At 35.3% G+C, this 16,218-nt stretch overlaps 1 protein-coding gene and 1 pseudogene across 2 annotated transcripts; one reads left to right on the top strand and one right to left on the bottom strand.

The window, feature by feature from the left end:
- Positions 1 to 1,852: 1,852 nt before the first annotated feature.
- LOC147274715 (C2 and GRAM domain-containing protein At5g50170-like) lies at positions 1,853 to 3,988 on the top strand. 2 transcript variants are annotated; one of them, XR_015124184.1, is made up of 5 exons: positions 1,853 to 2,456; positions 2,547 to 2,729; positions 2,804 to 3,140; positions 3,221 to 3,523; positions 3,629 to 3,988. XR_015124184.1 is itself a non-coding variant. In XM_086256219.1 (3 exons), exons 1-3 carry the CDS (start codon positions 2,111 to 2,113, stop codon positions 3,025 to 3,027), a joined length of 753 nt encoding a protein of 250 aa, XP_086112345.1. In that variant the 5' UTR covers positions 1,853 to 2,110; the 3' UTR covers positions 3,028 to 3,188. The 2 variants fall into 2 exon arrangements, 1 of the variants encoding a protein (XP_086112345.1); XM_086256219.1 differs by lacking the exons at positions 3,221 to 3,523; positions 3,629 to 3,988 and having other exon boundaries at positions 2,804 to 3,188.
- Positions 3,989 to 7,077: 3,089 nt separating this feature from the next.
- LOC147274714 (protein argonaute 1B-like) lies at positions 7,078 to 12,772 on the bottom strand (annotated as a pseudogene).
- Between the last annotated feature and the right edge of the window lie 3,446 nt (positions 12,773 to 16,218).

The following is a 16,218-nucleotide window of genomic DNA, read 5'->3' as shown; positions in this document are numbered from 1 at the left end:
TACCCATTGCACCACCCACTCCTCCGACTTTCCCGACCACCCTCCCTAGTCCCTTCCTCCTACCATTTTTTTCTCTATCTCTGTAAGTCTGGGATGAGTTTTTTGGGAGTGCCTTAACTGCTATTTATAATGCAATGAAGGATTGAAGTGCTACAGATCCACCGTACACGTGGGATACTCAGAGTCTGAAACTCACTTCTTCCCATACTCACCCTCTTGAATCACATCCAGAATTTGCTGTTCAAAGTTCTGAATTTTTGTGGGCATGGTGTGATGGTGAACTTCAACAAGAAAGAAGCTCTAGCCACCTGCACCATCGCCTCTCCGTCGGACTTCAGGACTCCGATCTGGAGGGAAGAGAGAGAGAGAGAAGGAAAGAGAGTGCAGAGGGAGAGAAAAGAATAGAGATAGAGAAAAAAATGGTAGGAGGTAGGGACTAGGGAGGGTGGTCGGGAAAGCCGGAGGAGTGGGTGGTGCAGTGGGTACGGTGGGCTAATGGTGGTTTGTTTTTTTTTTTTTACATCTTTCAATATTATTTTATGAAAAAAGAGGATTTTTTTGATATGTCAAGATCTCAGCCATCAAACTTGAATCAAGGGCTGAGATTAAAAATTGGGTACCAGTCTGGTATATTTTGCCTGGCAGAGGATCCAGGTCCAAGAAGTTGATGGGGGTAATTATAAGAGTTGTAGAATTGTGTGGTTTGCACCCAACTTTATCCCTTTATTCTTAATTTTTTTTTTTAAAAAAAGAGTTCTTTATTAATAAGTCACAACTTTAATAATTTTTAGTCATAAACTCAAACTTTTAATTTATTTATTTTTCAGGCACAATATATTTCCAAGCCACAATTCAAGAAAAATCAAATATTATTTAAACTTAAGTATATCTAAGTTTTAGTTAAATTAATTATTGAATTCTTTTGAGAGCTTAGAATTTATGATATACTTTTTAAAATTTAGGATTAAAGCCCTAAAAACCTAAACTCTAAATGCTTAAACTTTAAAACATGCAATACTATATTATTTAACAAAGTGTAATTCTACAAAATTATAAACTGTAATTTTATAAGAGTTACATACTGCATAAGTCAATTTGTTTATAAGTATTTATCTAGAATGTTGTTGAAGTCAATTTAAAATATGAATTAGTTAAGCTTTTGAGATTAGCTCAAATGGTGAAAGTGGGTGGAGTAAAAGTTATGATTTGGCTAGATGGAACATACAATGCTATCCATGTAACAAAAAAAAAAGTGAATAAGTTTGAATTAAATTTAAAATGCAGGTTTATTTAACATTTTAAAATTTTCAATTTTGGATGATCTCTATAAAACAAATAGTATTAAATTTAATATAAATTTATAATTAATTGTTTATCTTGGAATGATTATCTTGTTTCCAAATGAATCATAAAAAACTTCATTTGAAAATGTCCAATTAGAAATAAAAAAAGAAATTTGAATGCTAAAGATAAGAGTCATAAGACTACTAATTAACTTCTTACTCGAAACACTTGAAGGATCGTGGTCGTTGTTGATGCAAAATATCTACTTTTTCATATTATATTACCTGTGTTTTAACATGTATAGCCAAGTCAAACAAAAGGCATTCGATTCCTTATCAAAGCTATAACCACAAGAAAAGTGGTCTTTGGCTCTGTGCCTCTGTCCCTATCTCCTTACCCGTTTTTTAGTATAAAAAGCTTCAAAAACAGAATGAAAGCCTCACTGAGTCACTGAACACAACAAGAATAAAACAATGCGCCACAAATTTCACCAACAAAAAGAACAATAAAAGCTGATAAGAGCAAACCGTTTGGAAGAATTGATTAATGAGCCCCATGCCATTTTTGACCTTCCCTTCTCCAAACGCAAACCAAAACCGACTCAGTGACTCCCACTATCCCATATTTTCTCACTTCCTTCGTGTCCTTCTTCTCTTGCTTCCACGTTTTCTAATGGCGTCCATGTCACACTTTCTTCTTGTTAAGCATCAACAACAACACCTCATTTCTCCAACTCTTAAACGCACTCAAACCCACTTCTATTTAGGACCCTTCTCTGTCTTTTTGCTCAGAAACTGTAGAGAGGATTAGTTCAGTAGCTTTAGCTATGAGGCTTTATGTGTATGTGATGGATGCTCAGGACTTGCTTGTGAAGGAGTCCTATGTGAAGCTTCAGGTTGGGAAGCACAAGTCCAAGACTAGGATTTTGAGGAATACCACCAACCCAGTTTGGAATGAAGAGTTTGTTTTCAGGGTCCATGATATGAATGAGGAGCTTGCTGTGTCTGTCTTTCACCATGATGATGATTCCGGGTTGTTCAATGGCTCTGACTTAATGGGTCGGGTTCGAATTCCGGTCGGGTCTGTTTCTTCTAAGAAAAATTGCACCTTGCCGCCCGCATGGTACTCTCTTGAAAAACCCAAGAGTGGCAAGTTCATCAATAGAGATTGTGGTCAGTGCTTCTATGTCTTGTCTTGTTTTGTTTAGTTGTCTTTCAACAATGGTTTTCAAATTGTGTTATGTTGCCCATGTATTTCAACAGGAAGTGATCATGGAGTCAAATCCCAAGGTGATGGATGGGTTCTTACTGTTGCTTTGATTGAAGGGAACAGCTTAGCGTCCTTGGATTCATCAGGGTTTTCTGATCCCTATGTGGTTTTCAGCTGCAATGGTAAAACAAGAACAAGCTCTGTTAAGCTTCAAACTAGTGATCCCCAATGGAATGGTGAGGACTTCTCTTCTTTTGTCAATTTCTTTACACCCATATCGTTACTTATGGCTCTCGGGAAAATGATGCAGAGATACTTGAGTTTGATGCTATGGAAGAACCTCCATCTGTTCTAGATGCGGAAGTTTTTTATTTTGATGGCCCTTTTGACCAAGCTATGCCACTTGGGCTTGCTCAGTCTTCTCAGTCAAAGTTGCACATAAGAATCTATTTGGACAATAATAAAGGAGTTGAAACAATTAGGGAGTACATGAGCAAAATGGAAAAGGAAGTTGGAAAGAAGGTGACGACTTGAAATCCATACTCGATCAAGAAGAAATGCCCATAATTCTGGAAGACACGGAATCCATACTCGATCTTGAGGATGCAAAGATGTCCAGACTTTATATTGCAGAACTACCTATTAATGTAAGTTGTCAACATGATATGTTGTAATGAAAATGCGTTGAAATTAAGCTTTTTCCACAGACCTATTAAATTTCTTGTAGTGTTATTGAGATCATGTACGAGGGAATGTACATGATCGCTGATGGAAATGGTGCACACAAAATCGCTGATGGAAATGTATGAGGGAAGAAAGTTTGAGCAAAAAATAATGGAGAAATCAGGATGCCATGGGAACCTACAAAGCTGGATGTTTTTGAGCGACGTACAGATTCAATCACAATGTCTCGATCTTTGGAGGAGAGGTCACATGCAGACAAGAAAAGTCTCCCATTGCAAACGGTGAAGGATGGATCGTGGACGAAGTTATGGCCCTGCACGGTGTTCTATTTGCGGATCACTTTCGTGTATGTGACATGGAAATGAGAATTGCCAGCACCCTATCATCTTTTAATCTTCCATTTGTTTTATTCCTTGAGTACTAAAATAGATTTTCTTTTTTCTTCATGCAGGTTCATTTTAGGTACCAGATTGAGAAATCTGCCCTGGTTCACAATGCATGTAAATGCAATGTTTTTGTCAGGGTCACCTAGCTTAAAACCACAAAGTTTCAGGAAAGGATCACACACAACATTACTGAGAAGTTTGCTCATCGGCTGAAGGAAAGGTTTGAATTTGTAGAGAAAGAGATTCTCTTGGCACCTCGGCAGGACATTTCACTTTGACACATACTTCAGCTCCAAACATTCAACAGATAAATTGGATGATAGCTAGCAATGAAATTTTGAAAAGAAAAGAAAAAAAATATACAACACAACATGTTAACTTTTGGACGCTATAATTCTTCTTTTGAACTTGTAAAAGAAATTTGAATTCTTTAACTTTCGGTATACATGCAATACATTTGTAAAAAGACTAACTTGTATAAAAGGCATTTCTTCTTTCATAGGACTTGAATTATTTTTTCATTCTCAGACTTCTATTATTGGGTTTTTAACTTAGAAAAGAAATTAAAGTCTTTTTAACTGTTTTGAGTCTTATATATATATATATATATATATATATATATATATATATATAAGACTCAAAACAGTTAGATCAATGAACCCGACAGCTTATATGGGATCATCCAGTCACATAAGGTTAGTCAATATATTATGGTCATTAATCATTATTTCAGCTCAAGATAGCCTTCTCCCCTCCTTTCTGTTTTGTAATGAGGTGAGTTGATGCAGAACTGTCTCTGTATAGACATTGAGCAGTCTATATTGAGAGCTTGAGATCTTCTAGTTTCATTTGAAATCATTGGATATTGAGAGCTTCTTATAATGTCAATATTATTTGAATCCAGTAATTGATGTTATCTGCTCCTAATTAAAGTTTGTGCATGTATACCTGTGTGGGAATGCTTTATCTTCTCCATACCACTAATTGAGTAAAGCAATATTAGTTTCTAGTTTACCGACACAATCCCCTTAGATCTGAACAATTAATTCATCATAATTCATAATTCATTACAATATGCAAGATTAGCAGAAAAAATAGAAGCAAGCAATTTTATTTTAAACTTGGTAAAACCTCAATGTAGGGATCCATGCAGGCCTGTCATGCATCATTTTTTCTTGGAGCACTGGTTTGAAAAGAGACTTGCATACACACGAAGTGTTGCCGCTAGTTCAATGGTCAGTGATTTCTAGTCATACATTGGACATGGCCTCTTTTTTTTTTTTTTTTTGGCCACTTTGGACATGGCCTCTTAAATATAAGGAGTTTGCAACTTAAAATCTTCTTCCAGGGCAGTTTTCTTCCTTAATATATTCAATTGAATATGAGTTAATACTGTTCATACTCTGTAACATAACTGTATTGTAATTGAATATGCCTGGTAAATGTATTGCAAACAGGTAGAAGCAGCTGGTGGCATTTACCTTAAAGGATTTTGTTGTCCTATTTGCTTGCTAATTATTCCAATTTATGTTTCTGAAAAAGTTGTGGAAGGCAATAACCCTGGCACTCCTACCATACCCATGATTCCATGTATACTATTAGTGCCAGCTTTGAACCAAATTGACAGGATGCTAAATGAGAAAGGAGAGTCATTGTGGGCCTTGGTCTGGGTGGCTTGGCTGCAGGGTTGCAATGATTGGTGAAGCTTCAATGATAACAGTGGTTTACTGTTGTTTGTGGTTACTCTTGCACTTCTTTGGGTGCTCTACAACATCACCAACCTGCTGGATGAGGTCAGGGTAGAAATACCCTGTTGGCCTTACATGTTGTCTTGCTTGTTATTAGGGTGATTACAAAGACGTGAAATATTGTTTAAATAAAAAACTATGAATAGAAAAATTATATTGTGAATAAAAGACATCAGATTGCTTAACTTTTACTCAATAAATGTAGATTAACAAATATCATTCCAAAGTTTCGTTTGATGTAACATGACATTCAAAAGTTTGAGTGAAATTGGTAAAGCTATGTCCAGCTATGGATCACTGTGGTCATATCCCATGGTAATTTCTAGAATCATGGTAATTTCTAGAATCATATATCATTGGCTTGATCTGTGAAATTCGTTGCACAACTTAACAAAACAGTAATATGAAAATATTCAAAAAAAAATGCATTACTTGAAAAAATTCATCCAAAATATGCAGTTCCTTGAATACCACACAAGGGTGGCAATTTCAAGTTTGGGTTGGGCATAAATGAGTGTGGGTCAAATTCAGGTCAGCCCGCCAAACACGAATAACCCGTTTAGTTGTATAACATGTCTTAATATTAAAAATATAAGCCTTAAGCAATGCCTTACCCACCAGACTAAAAAATTCTTGTGAACTTATTCTTCCAAATGTATATATTTATACACATTTTAGATATTTAACGGGTTGTGTTTAGGATGAGCATTTTTAGTTTGTAATGAAGTGTAAGCTTTAATAACAGATTTTTCTTTTGTGTTTATTATTTTGGTTTACAAACTTAAACAAATGGATCTTCTCGAGCTGCACAAACAAAATGTTGAAAATGATGTCTATCCAAATAGTTTTGATGCTGGTTTTCTTGATGGCAAACCATTTTCTAAGGCTTAAAAAATAACCGACTCACGTAACCTGTACGCGGGATTTATTAATAGAATGGAGTGGATTGTATGACTTATCACATATATCTCAGACTGTACAACACAGACGATTGACTAAAATTTAATGATGACCACTCAAACGATAACTTCTTCTGTATTGACGGTATAAGTTATCAAGGAAAATATAAGGTCACGTAAAAAGTGACCTCATTATATGCTTTGGGAATGGGAAATGATATTAGAGATTTTGGTGCGGTTAAACATTTGGCTTACAAAGGAGCAAGTTACAAGCACCATTTTTGACGGCTGAATTTAGGAAAATGCTTGGGTAAGTTTATTTTACAAGTTTTGCTAATATTTTATTTATATGTTTTTGTCCTAATATTATATATATATATTTTTTTTTGTCTGAGAACATGATAGATGCTGGACTATTTTTAGAGCCATTTTATTTCAATCATTTTATAAGTTGCTAATATTTTATTTTACATGTTTTTGCCCTAATATATTTATGTCTAAGAACATGATAGATGCTGGACTATTTTTAGAGCTATTCCCTTTTAAATATGACAATATATCTGTTTACACGATATATATTGATGATGTTGCTGGAAGAGCTTATCTTGAAGACTTTTTCGAAACTCCTAAAAGTCCTTTTGGAGTTAAAGAATTTTAGTGATATTGGCCGGGCAATAAGTACGGTGTTCCCAAAGGTGCCAGATGAACTTTTCAATTTATTTTTGTGTCTCTCCAAACGATTTTTTCCTGACACTGTTAAAGGTCAATCGACCACAAAGTGTCACAGCCATCCCCTTTTACAGACTACAGATCAAAGAAATAATATTAGGAAAACTCTTGGGTCACACATTGTTCATGGCAAGCTCCCTAATCAGCCTCCTCAAAGAGTTTGCCATGAGACGCTTGAGGAAGCTGATTAGAGAGCTTGACATCAATAATGTGTGACCCAAGAGTTTTACTAATATTGTTCCTTTGATATGTAGTCTGTAAAACGGGATGGTTGCGACACTTTGTGCTCAACGAACCTTTAACAGTGCCAACAAAGAACCGTTTGAAAAGACACAAAAACAAATAAGAAAGTTTATCTGGCACCTTTGGGAACACCGCACTTATTTCTCGGCCAATATTACTGAAATCCTCAACCCCAACAAGACTTTCAAGAGTTCCCAAAAAATTTTTTTCAAGATAAGCTCGTCCAGCAACATCATCAATATATAACATGTAAACAGATATATTGTCATGTTTAAAAGGGAATGAGTCTAAAAATAGTCCAGCATCTATCATTTTCCTAAACATAAAAATATTAGGGCAAAAACATATAAAATAAAATATTAGCAAAAGTTATAAAATAATTGAAGTAGAATGGCTCTAAAAATAGTCAAGCATCTATCATATTCCTAGACATAAAATATATATATAATACAAGGACAAAAGCATATAAAATAAAATATTAGGAAAACTTATAAAATAAATAAACTTTCCTAAGTATTTTCCTAAATTCAACCGTAAATGATGCTTGTAACTCATTTGAAACCAAATGTTTAATTGCACCAACATCCCTAAGATACTTTCCCATTTCCCAGCGTATAATGAGGTCACTTTTTGTGTGAATACGATCTTATATTTCCCCTGATAAATTATACCGTAAATACGAAAGAAGTTATAATTTGGATGATCATCATTAAATTTGAGCCAATCGTCTGTGTTGTACAATCTGGGGTATATGTAATAGGTCATACAACCTACCCTATCAATAAATCCTGGGTATAGGTTACGTGAGTCGTGTATTTTTTAAGTCTTAAAATATGATTTGCCACCAAGCAAACCAGCATCAACACTATCTAATTAAATATCATTTTTGACATTTTGTTTGTGCAGGTAGAGAGAATCTACTTGTAAAAGTTAGCTTAAGTCTATAACCAAAATACTAAACACAAAAGAAAAATATGTTATTGAAGCGTACACTTCACTACAAACTAAAAAAGATATTTTTTGTAACCATCATAGTTGTCACACAAAAAAGGATGAATAAAAAACATCCACACGAACTGATGACTTTCAATCAACAAGCATCTACGGTTTTCTAAACATTCTTCCAAAAAAACCACCATTTAAAAGAATGCAATGAACAAAAGTCATGATCAGATTCATGTAATACTCATTGGGGGAGATTTTTGTTTATTATTTTATCTCTAAAACTAAAGCATGCAATAAACGATATCAAGAACATTAAGGTGATTTCAGATATAAACCTACAATATGAAATGCTTATATATTGTACGAGATTTGAAGGGCCAGGAAGAATCCGAGCGTGAAGTTGAAAGATTCGGTTGTGCAATGCCACTTCTCTCGTTTAAAAAAAAAACACTGCAAATAATCATGAATAAAATCCCTCTCTTCGCCTTTGTTTTTTTTCCCTTACATTTGATGTTAAATATTCAAAAGAAAAGAACAAATTTTTAGTGTGCTTTGTTCTTTTCTTTGTCGAATTTTATAGTGGGTTTCACTGTATTTGTTGGTTATTGGTTGATGTGTAGAACGAATATTGTTGTCTGAGAAAGTTATGACTAGTGGTCCTATTGTCTAAGATTGGTAGACTTAAAGTGGACTCCACTACATGTAGTATTCATAAAATCCTAATAAATGTCTAGGTGATGACAATTATTTATTAAATGATTCCATGGATGGCTGCATTCAAGCTCAATCCCATCAAGCTTAGATGCAACAAAGAAGACCAACCCAGCAGCACAAAAGACTTAGTGATGCAAGGAATTAGGAGGAGGTGCATGGAGTTGTGATGCTAACCCTATGAATTTTGGACATATTTTGGATGTTAACCATTAGGTTTATTAGGACTTTATGTATTTTGGATATGAAGTTAATGATGTATTTTGGATTTAACATTTTGGATATGGTATTTTGGATGAATCTTGTGGAGTTGGATATTTTGCATGTGATATTCAAGGAAATGCATATTTTGGATGAATTTATTCAAGTTATGCAATGCATTTTTTTTTTCAGATAATTTTGATATTACTGTTTTGTTAAGTTGTGCAATGAATATCATAGATCATGCCAATGGGAAATGGTATATGATTCTAGAAATTACCATGCATAGGGATAAATCAACCAACTTACGAATAGCAGAGATTACATGGAGTGCATCTGCAGTAAATTTGTTCTCATCCAACAACACATGGCAATGAGCTGGACTGCTTGTACCCTGTCATAACATGTTGGCTACAGGTTTATAAAACATTATGCATCACAAACAGAAACTCATACACACAAGGAAAAGATCATTGCCTGAATTCCGGCATGGCTGCATAGGTAGAAGTCAAACTCAGTTGGATGACAGTTATTGGAGTCCACAACCGTACCTAAAGAATAATGGAGGGAGAGTTCCATATCATGCATATGAAAGTTGAAAGACATAATCAGCAAATTCCGTACTTAAAAACATTAACTACCAGGTAATATATTCCCACTCTCGTCAATTGTACTGCAATTGTAATGGTTGTTGGCAAACAACCTTGTATGATGACGCTTCTGAATCACAACAAATGTCACACGAGGTTGATAGTTTGGATCCAATGAAGCACAGGCCTGAAGGAAAACAAACATTAAAAAAAAAAAAAAAAAGGATGAAAGGAGGAATGACAAACGTTAATCAATTACAACATAAAACACAAAGATATAACAATAGCCAACTGAAGATTGATCCCACAATGTAGATTTACCTTACGAATTGCACCAACTTCATATTGTAGAACTTGGGAGAATTGCCCCTCACTGACTCCATCCCTGCAAAACAAAGATATACGCACAGGCACACACACCATAAGACGGGAAGACAGGATTACATAGGTCATAGAAACAAAGCAAAGGAGCTTAAAATATGCCTGTAAAATATGATGCGTGCTGGCTTTCGACCATTTGCTTTATAAAACGATATAAGCAGTTCACTGCATTCGCAAAAGACAAACATATATAATTTAATTCTACAAGTCATAAACATCTGTAGTGTAAAAAAAAAAAAACACAAATATGATTACTGAGCTCGTATATGCACACATAACATCAACATACCATTAGAGTCATAACTCCAAACAAAGAAAAAACAATCACAAACGCATACACAGGGGGACGGGATAGAGAGGGAGAGCGAGAGAGAGAGAGAGAGAGGGAGAGACCTTATCATTCCATCTGATACTGTCCCCATTTTGAACAGATCTTGGATGAGCTCCTGGCGATGGGCTTGAGCACAAACCGAAGCAGCATACTTGGTAAAGTCAGGCCAGTCTATAGAAGCAACAACCTGCATTGTATACAACATTGAAACAGTTAAAGCCTTACTCTACATGAATTCAGACAAAAAACGATATACATATATACTAGATAAGGCGCATAGACATATATTTGATAACATACAGCTGCAATTGATGGGCTTGTGTCATCCCCTGGCTGAGGATGGGCAACATCTGCACCAAAGATTATAGTAGGCTTGTCTCTGACCAAGGGAATACATCCTGACAGTGCATCAGCAAGCACTGTGTTCCTTCCCCCAACCTTCACATTTATCTTCAAAGCCACATTTAGACAATATTGTCTACTCATTCTAACCACATGTTTGGTCAAACAGCACTGGGATACTAGGCCAACTCACAAATCCGTTTCACATCACCTGGATGGAAATCATAAATACATGAATCTAGAACTTTTGCTAGAGAAATCGAATGAAGAATGAGATAATGGGGTCAGCTGAAGCCTGAACTCAAATACATACCATAAAGAGAGCCATTATTATTTGGCAAAATAACAAGAAGCAAGTCAAGCTTCTTGCTCTGGGGCTGGAGCTTAGTCATCACATTTTCGTACCGATGTTTTAAGACACTCTCCACCTCACAAGGTCGAGCACTGAGTGGTGGAAGTACTGGTTCGGCATTAAATGACTGAATAAAGCAACAATTCAACAATCAGGGAATTAAAAATATAAAAGATGCACAACATAATTAAAGCCAACGGAATTGTAAGAGAATAAAAATGCCCCATACCATGCCAGAAATGCGACACGCTGGAGCAAGTTCATTACAGAATTCACGGGACACGCTGTCTTGCACATTCGGGGAAAAAATTATGCAAACCCAATTGTTTACTTCTCCCATATTTACCATTTTCTGCAGCAATATCAAAGTAATTCAAAATTATTCAAGAGACATATTTCCTTTTGTGGCAGACCTATTGCTCTAACATTAACAGCCAGAGCAATAGTACAGCATGAACAGAATATTGCAACCATTCCAATCAGAGGGAAATACAGGTGCTTCAACCATAAAGCAGGTAAAAGGTCAAAATTGCAGATATAGAAAGCGTCCTAGGTACATACATACACAAACATCTAGATTTACAAGTTCACATGTAATAAGGAAGACAATAAAATACAGCATTTTATAAAGGAATTAAAATTTTAATGCATAAATAATTAAACGGGAATTTCCAATTGTCTGGATCGACATCACTAATAACAGCAAGCCATCATTGATCACATTGAACACACAATTAAGTCAAAGTAATCAGTGGTGTTCAGAGACGCCACATATCCACATCATACAGGTTAAAGGTAGGCTAGAGGATATTATAAGATTGATGCAGAGGAATACCTTATTCATCATGTTCCACTGTCCAACTTCTGGCAGGCAATTATCTTCCCTTCCAGTATCATGATATTTAAGCTGCATGACACAAGAATCAATACAAGTGCACACTAGCAATGCACCTTTTAAGTCAAAAAAACAATTACAGGTATCTTACCCGTGGTGGAGGAAGAACTTAGTATATCACCATTAACATTGCCAATAGAACTTCAGGGGATGTGAATCTGTAATTAAATTATATGGCACAACAAATAAAGTTAAAAACCAAAAGGTCAAGCAAGATTACCACAGAAATCAACTAATTAAATGATTGTGTATAAAATATAGCACTAACACAACAATCAAACTCATGAAAGTATAGAAAAGCTGTTGTAAGCATAAATAATTGTGTATAAAGATAGCACAAAAATTTGGTACCAATATTAAGAGAAAGTCCCAACTGAGTTGGATGGACACTTTGATAGAAACCACGGCAACTTTCCACACCATCACGATATACCAATAGTCTTCCTTCATAACGGGAATAAAATGAACGGCCCACAGGATAGTGGCTACAGCCAAAAACGAAACAGGGCAAATCAATTAGCTCTCAAACGTATTAACCAAGGATGTGTTTTTACATGTCATGAACACATTTTTTTTATAAGACATATCATGGACACATATTTTTGTTTATGAGACATGCCATAACACAAACATAGAGAAAAAACATTGTGTACCTATAAGAAGGATATTGTTGCAGAACAATATCAAAGGTCAGAATGTGCAGCAAATTTGATCACAACTCTGAACTCCCTCGTTAAGAAGAAAATCATAATGAAATCAAATACATGGGGATTTGATTTTCTACTAATAAAAAGAGAAGTGATGAGTATGTACGTACCTCTGTCCACCCAGTCCACCGTCATCAATAAGTGTGATTTTGTTTACAACCTCTGGCGTAATGGCAACCTAAAACATATATAATAAGAAGAAAAAAGAATACTATCAAGAAACAAACATGAATATCATCATAAAAGGACACATACAGACGCAAGCGAAAGAGAAAGAGAGCTCACATCATAGTGGTGCATGCATTTGACCTCCGCTAATTCAACAAAGAAAACAGCTTGAGCCAGTGCTACACATACCAGGGCGACAAGGGAACCTCATTGACTTACTTGAGGGTACTACTGCTTCAGGATTAGGATGATGATGCTGCTTGGCATTCTCTTCTCAAGGCTCAAGTGGATGGGTTGTCTTGGTGCAGGTGGTGGACTTGTGGTCTTGATGGGTCACCAGGAGACTCGGAACTTTCAACCCCACTAGCAACTTCAGTTCTCATCTTCTTCATCAACCACCTACATACCCAGAACCCAAATCTACTTATTGCCAAGTTATTGGTCACTATAAGTCTATAAATAACAAGCAAACAACGACTATATTCACATCTGCTCTTCTCTAGTAGAAATCACAAAACACCAACTTTATATTTGAATTTTTTCTTTAAAAAAAGGTAGATAAAAATCTTCAGTCAGGCTAAAAAAGTAAGGAGTATATTTTTCTGGAAAAAAATAAAGGCACTTTTGGGAAAATAAATGAAGATCCGTACATGTTTGCGCGAGAGAGAAAGAATGGAGTGAGTCGGAACTCGGAGCCTAGACCGCCTTGGAATGTCCTGCGACTCAGACTCTAAGCTAAACGACTCTGCGTTTACAAATGGAGAGAGTGACTGAGTTGAGACTTGGGAGAGAGGTTGAGGGAATCAATGAGTTTATAACACTGGGAATCAATGACCCAGTATGGTATTTACTGTAAGCAAGTTCAGTTACCTACCCAAGAATAAGATTCTTAATAATTGTTGGAGCAGTTGAAAAACACTAAACAATGGGAGCCAACCAGGCGGGAACAGAGTGCAGTGGTGGTACTGGTCTTCAATCTTCAGGACTTAAAGTACATCACAAAGCTTGGGGGGCTTTGTTTTTGTTTGCCATCTTCTCTTTGGCTTATTTACACCATTGGTCCTGTAAGATACACTTTTTTTCAGTTTACTCTCTAAAACTTAAATCCTCTCAGTTTGCCACCTGAACTTCACACAGTTATTGCAAAATACACTATACCGTCAACTCTGTTAATTTTTCCGTTAAAATAGCTGACGTGTCACCTATATGGCATGAGTGGGACCCTTTTTTAGTTATGTAAGATCCATGTGGACAAAAAAATAATAAAAAATAATTTTTAAACTCAACAATAATAAGATCCATGTCAATTTTTTATAATTTTTTTTGTCCACATGGATCTTACATAACTAGAAAAGGGTATTACTCATGCCATATAGGTGCCACGTCAGCTTTTTTAACAGAAAAATTGACAGAGTTGACGGCATAGGGTCTTTTGCAATAACTGTGTGAAGTTTAGGTGGCAAACTGAGAGGATTTAAGTTTCAGGGAACAAAGTAAAAAAAAGTGTATCTTACAGGAGGCAATGGTGTGAATAAGCCCTTCTCTTTTTGCTAACTTATGACTCACGCAACCGGTTTCGTCTGGTATATATTTATCGTGTTCAAATCAAAATCAGAAAGGTGCGTGGGGCAGCAGGTGAGGACTAGCTAGCTGATCAGGCTACTCTAGAGCCAGCTAGCTTGTTGAACAAACAATATATCACCAGAAAAGCAAATAAGACTTTAATTTTTAATTTGTCAGACTCAAAGAATGCGTTTCAGTGAAGTGTTACTGTGTTAGTGTGATTTTTGTAGACTAATAGTATAATATATGGAGTAAAATAGTACGAGGAGGAGGAAAATGAACGCTCAGCATGCAAACATACTGCAGAGGCATCAGAGATTGTTGCTCTGCAGAACCTGAGCGAGAAAGTGAGACAAAAAATGGCAGACAAATCGCGAAAAGCGTAAAAAGACAAGCCTAAAACCGACCGTTCACTCCCTAGCATATTGTTCTCGCACACACACATAACAATAATCACCCCACCCAAGCGTGTACGTGTCTATATATTAAAAAAACCAATAAATCAATAATTTTCTCTTCCTTCTCTTTTTTTTTTAAGAAAATTTATTATGTATAATCGTTATATTGAAACGTGATATAATTAGTTTATTTGTTATAATATGAGTGGATATTATTAATATTATACCTTATTAATATAAACACATCGTCCAGTAATACCCTTACACGTTAAATTGGTTATACCACGTGGCGGTATATCGGTTATACCCTATAATTTTTACTGATCCCACACTGACCTGAATATTCTTCATTAAATCCTATAAATAAGCTAATTATTTAATCTTAATCCCCTGATTAACCTTAAAGCTTAAATTGATTAAATAAGAAGTTAAGAACTAAAAAAAATTGAATACATATATGAGAAGGGAAACACTACAAGAAATGTGAGCAAAGCACACCCCTCATTGGTGGCACAAAATGGGGTGTCAATTGGAAACTTCAGTCCCTATTACCCAATTGACACCCATTTTTGTTAAAATCGAGACACTTCAATCCCTATTGCCTAATTGCCACCCCATTCTATGCCACCAATGAGGGTGTGCTTTACTCATATTTTTTGTAGTGAAAAGATTTGTCGCCTCAACTTTTGTGCCTCAACTTTTGTGTCTTAATATGTCACTCAATCTTATGTAGCAAAATTAAATGGTACATGTCACTTTTTTTTCTAATATATAATTTATACACATCATTATTTTATTTCTATTATCAAATTAAAATCATTTTCATTGAAAGACTATCTTAATTTATCTTATCCAATTTTCTCTTCCAATCTCATATTTCTAATTCATCTTTCGTCATCTCTTTTAATTCCTTAGATTTTAACTTTTTTATTTTGCTTATTTCTTAGCCTCCATGCTAATCCTGATCAAATTACAATGAATGAGAGAGAGAGAGAGAGAGAGAGAGAGAGAGAGAGAGAGAGAGAGAGTAGCTATGGTGGATGGTGGTTATGGTGATATGAAGAGGGAACACATGGTGTATATTATTTCTTTACTTACTTTATGATTTAAATTTTTTAAAATTAATAAGAAAGGTTAAAATGGTATTGATAAAAAATAATGTAATAAAATGAATAATGATATATATTTAACTTAAATAATATTTTAATTGACATGGCATTCTATGTCATTGAGGCACAAATTTGAGGCACAAAATTAAGGCACCCTAGCATATATCACCCATATGAGAATTACCCCTTAGCCTTTACTTAGAGAAGAGGATATATAGGATCAGATTCAGGACTCTCCACATTATAGTCTGGCTGGTATTTGTTATGCAAAATTTCTACAAAACTGATTTTAATATACAACTTACATCTCAAAACAATCCCTAAATGTTGCACATCATAAGGT

This window comes from Dryas octopetala, chromosome 9 (genome assembly GCF_963921425.1).
Source record: "Dryas octopetala chromosome 9, drDryOcto1.1, whole genome shotgun sequence".
Taxonomy (NCBI): Eukaryota; Viridiplantae; Streptophyta; class Magnoliopsida; order Rosales; family Rosaceae; genus Dryas; species Dryas octopetala.
This window is presented reverse-complemented; position numbering and strand designations above follow the sequence as displayed.

Coding starts and splice junctions, on each gene's coding strand:
- LOC147274715 (XM_086256219.1), top strand. CDS start 2,111: ATGAGGCTTTATGTGTATGTGATGGATGCTCAGGACTTGCTTGTGAAG. Junction 2,457..2,546: donor GTTCATCAATAGAGATTGTG/GTCAGTGCTTCT, acceptor GTATTTCAACAG/GAAGTGATCATGGAGTCAAA. Junction 2,730..2,803: donor TAGTGATCCCCAATGGAATG/GTGAGGACTTCT, acceptor AAAATGATGCAG/AGATACTTGAGTTTGATGCT.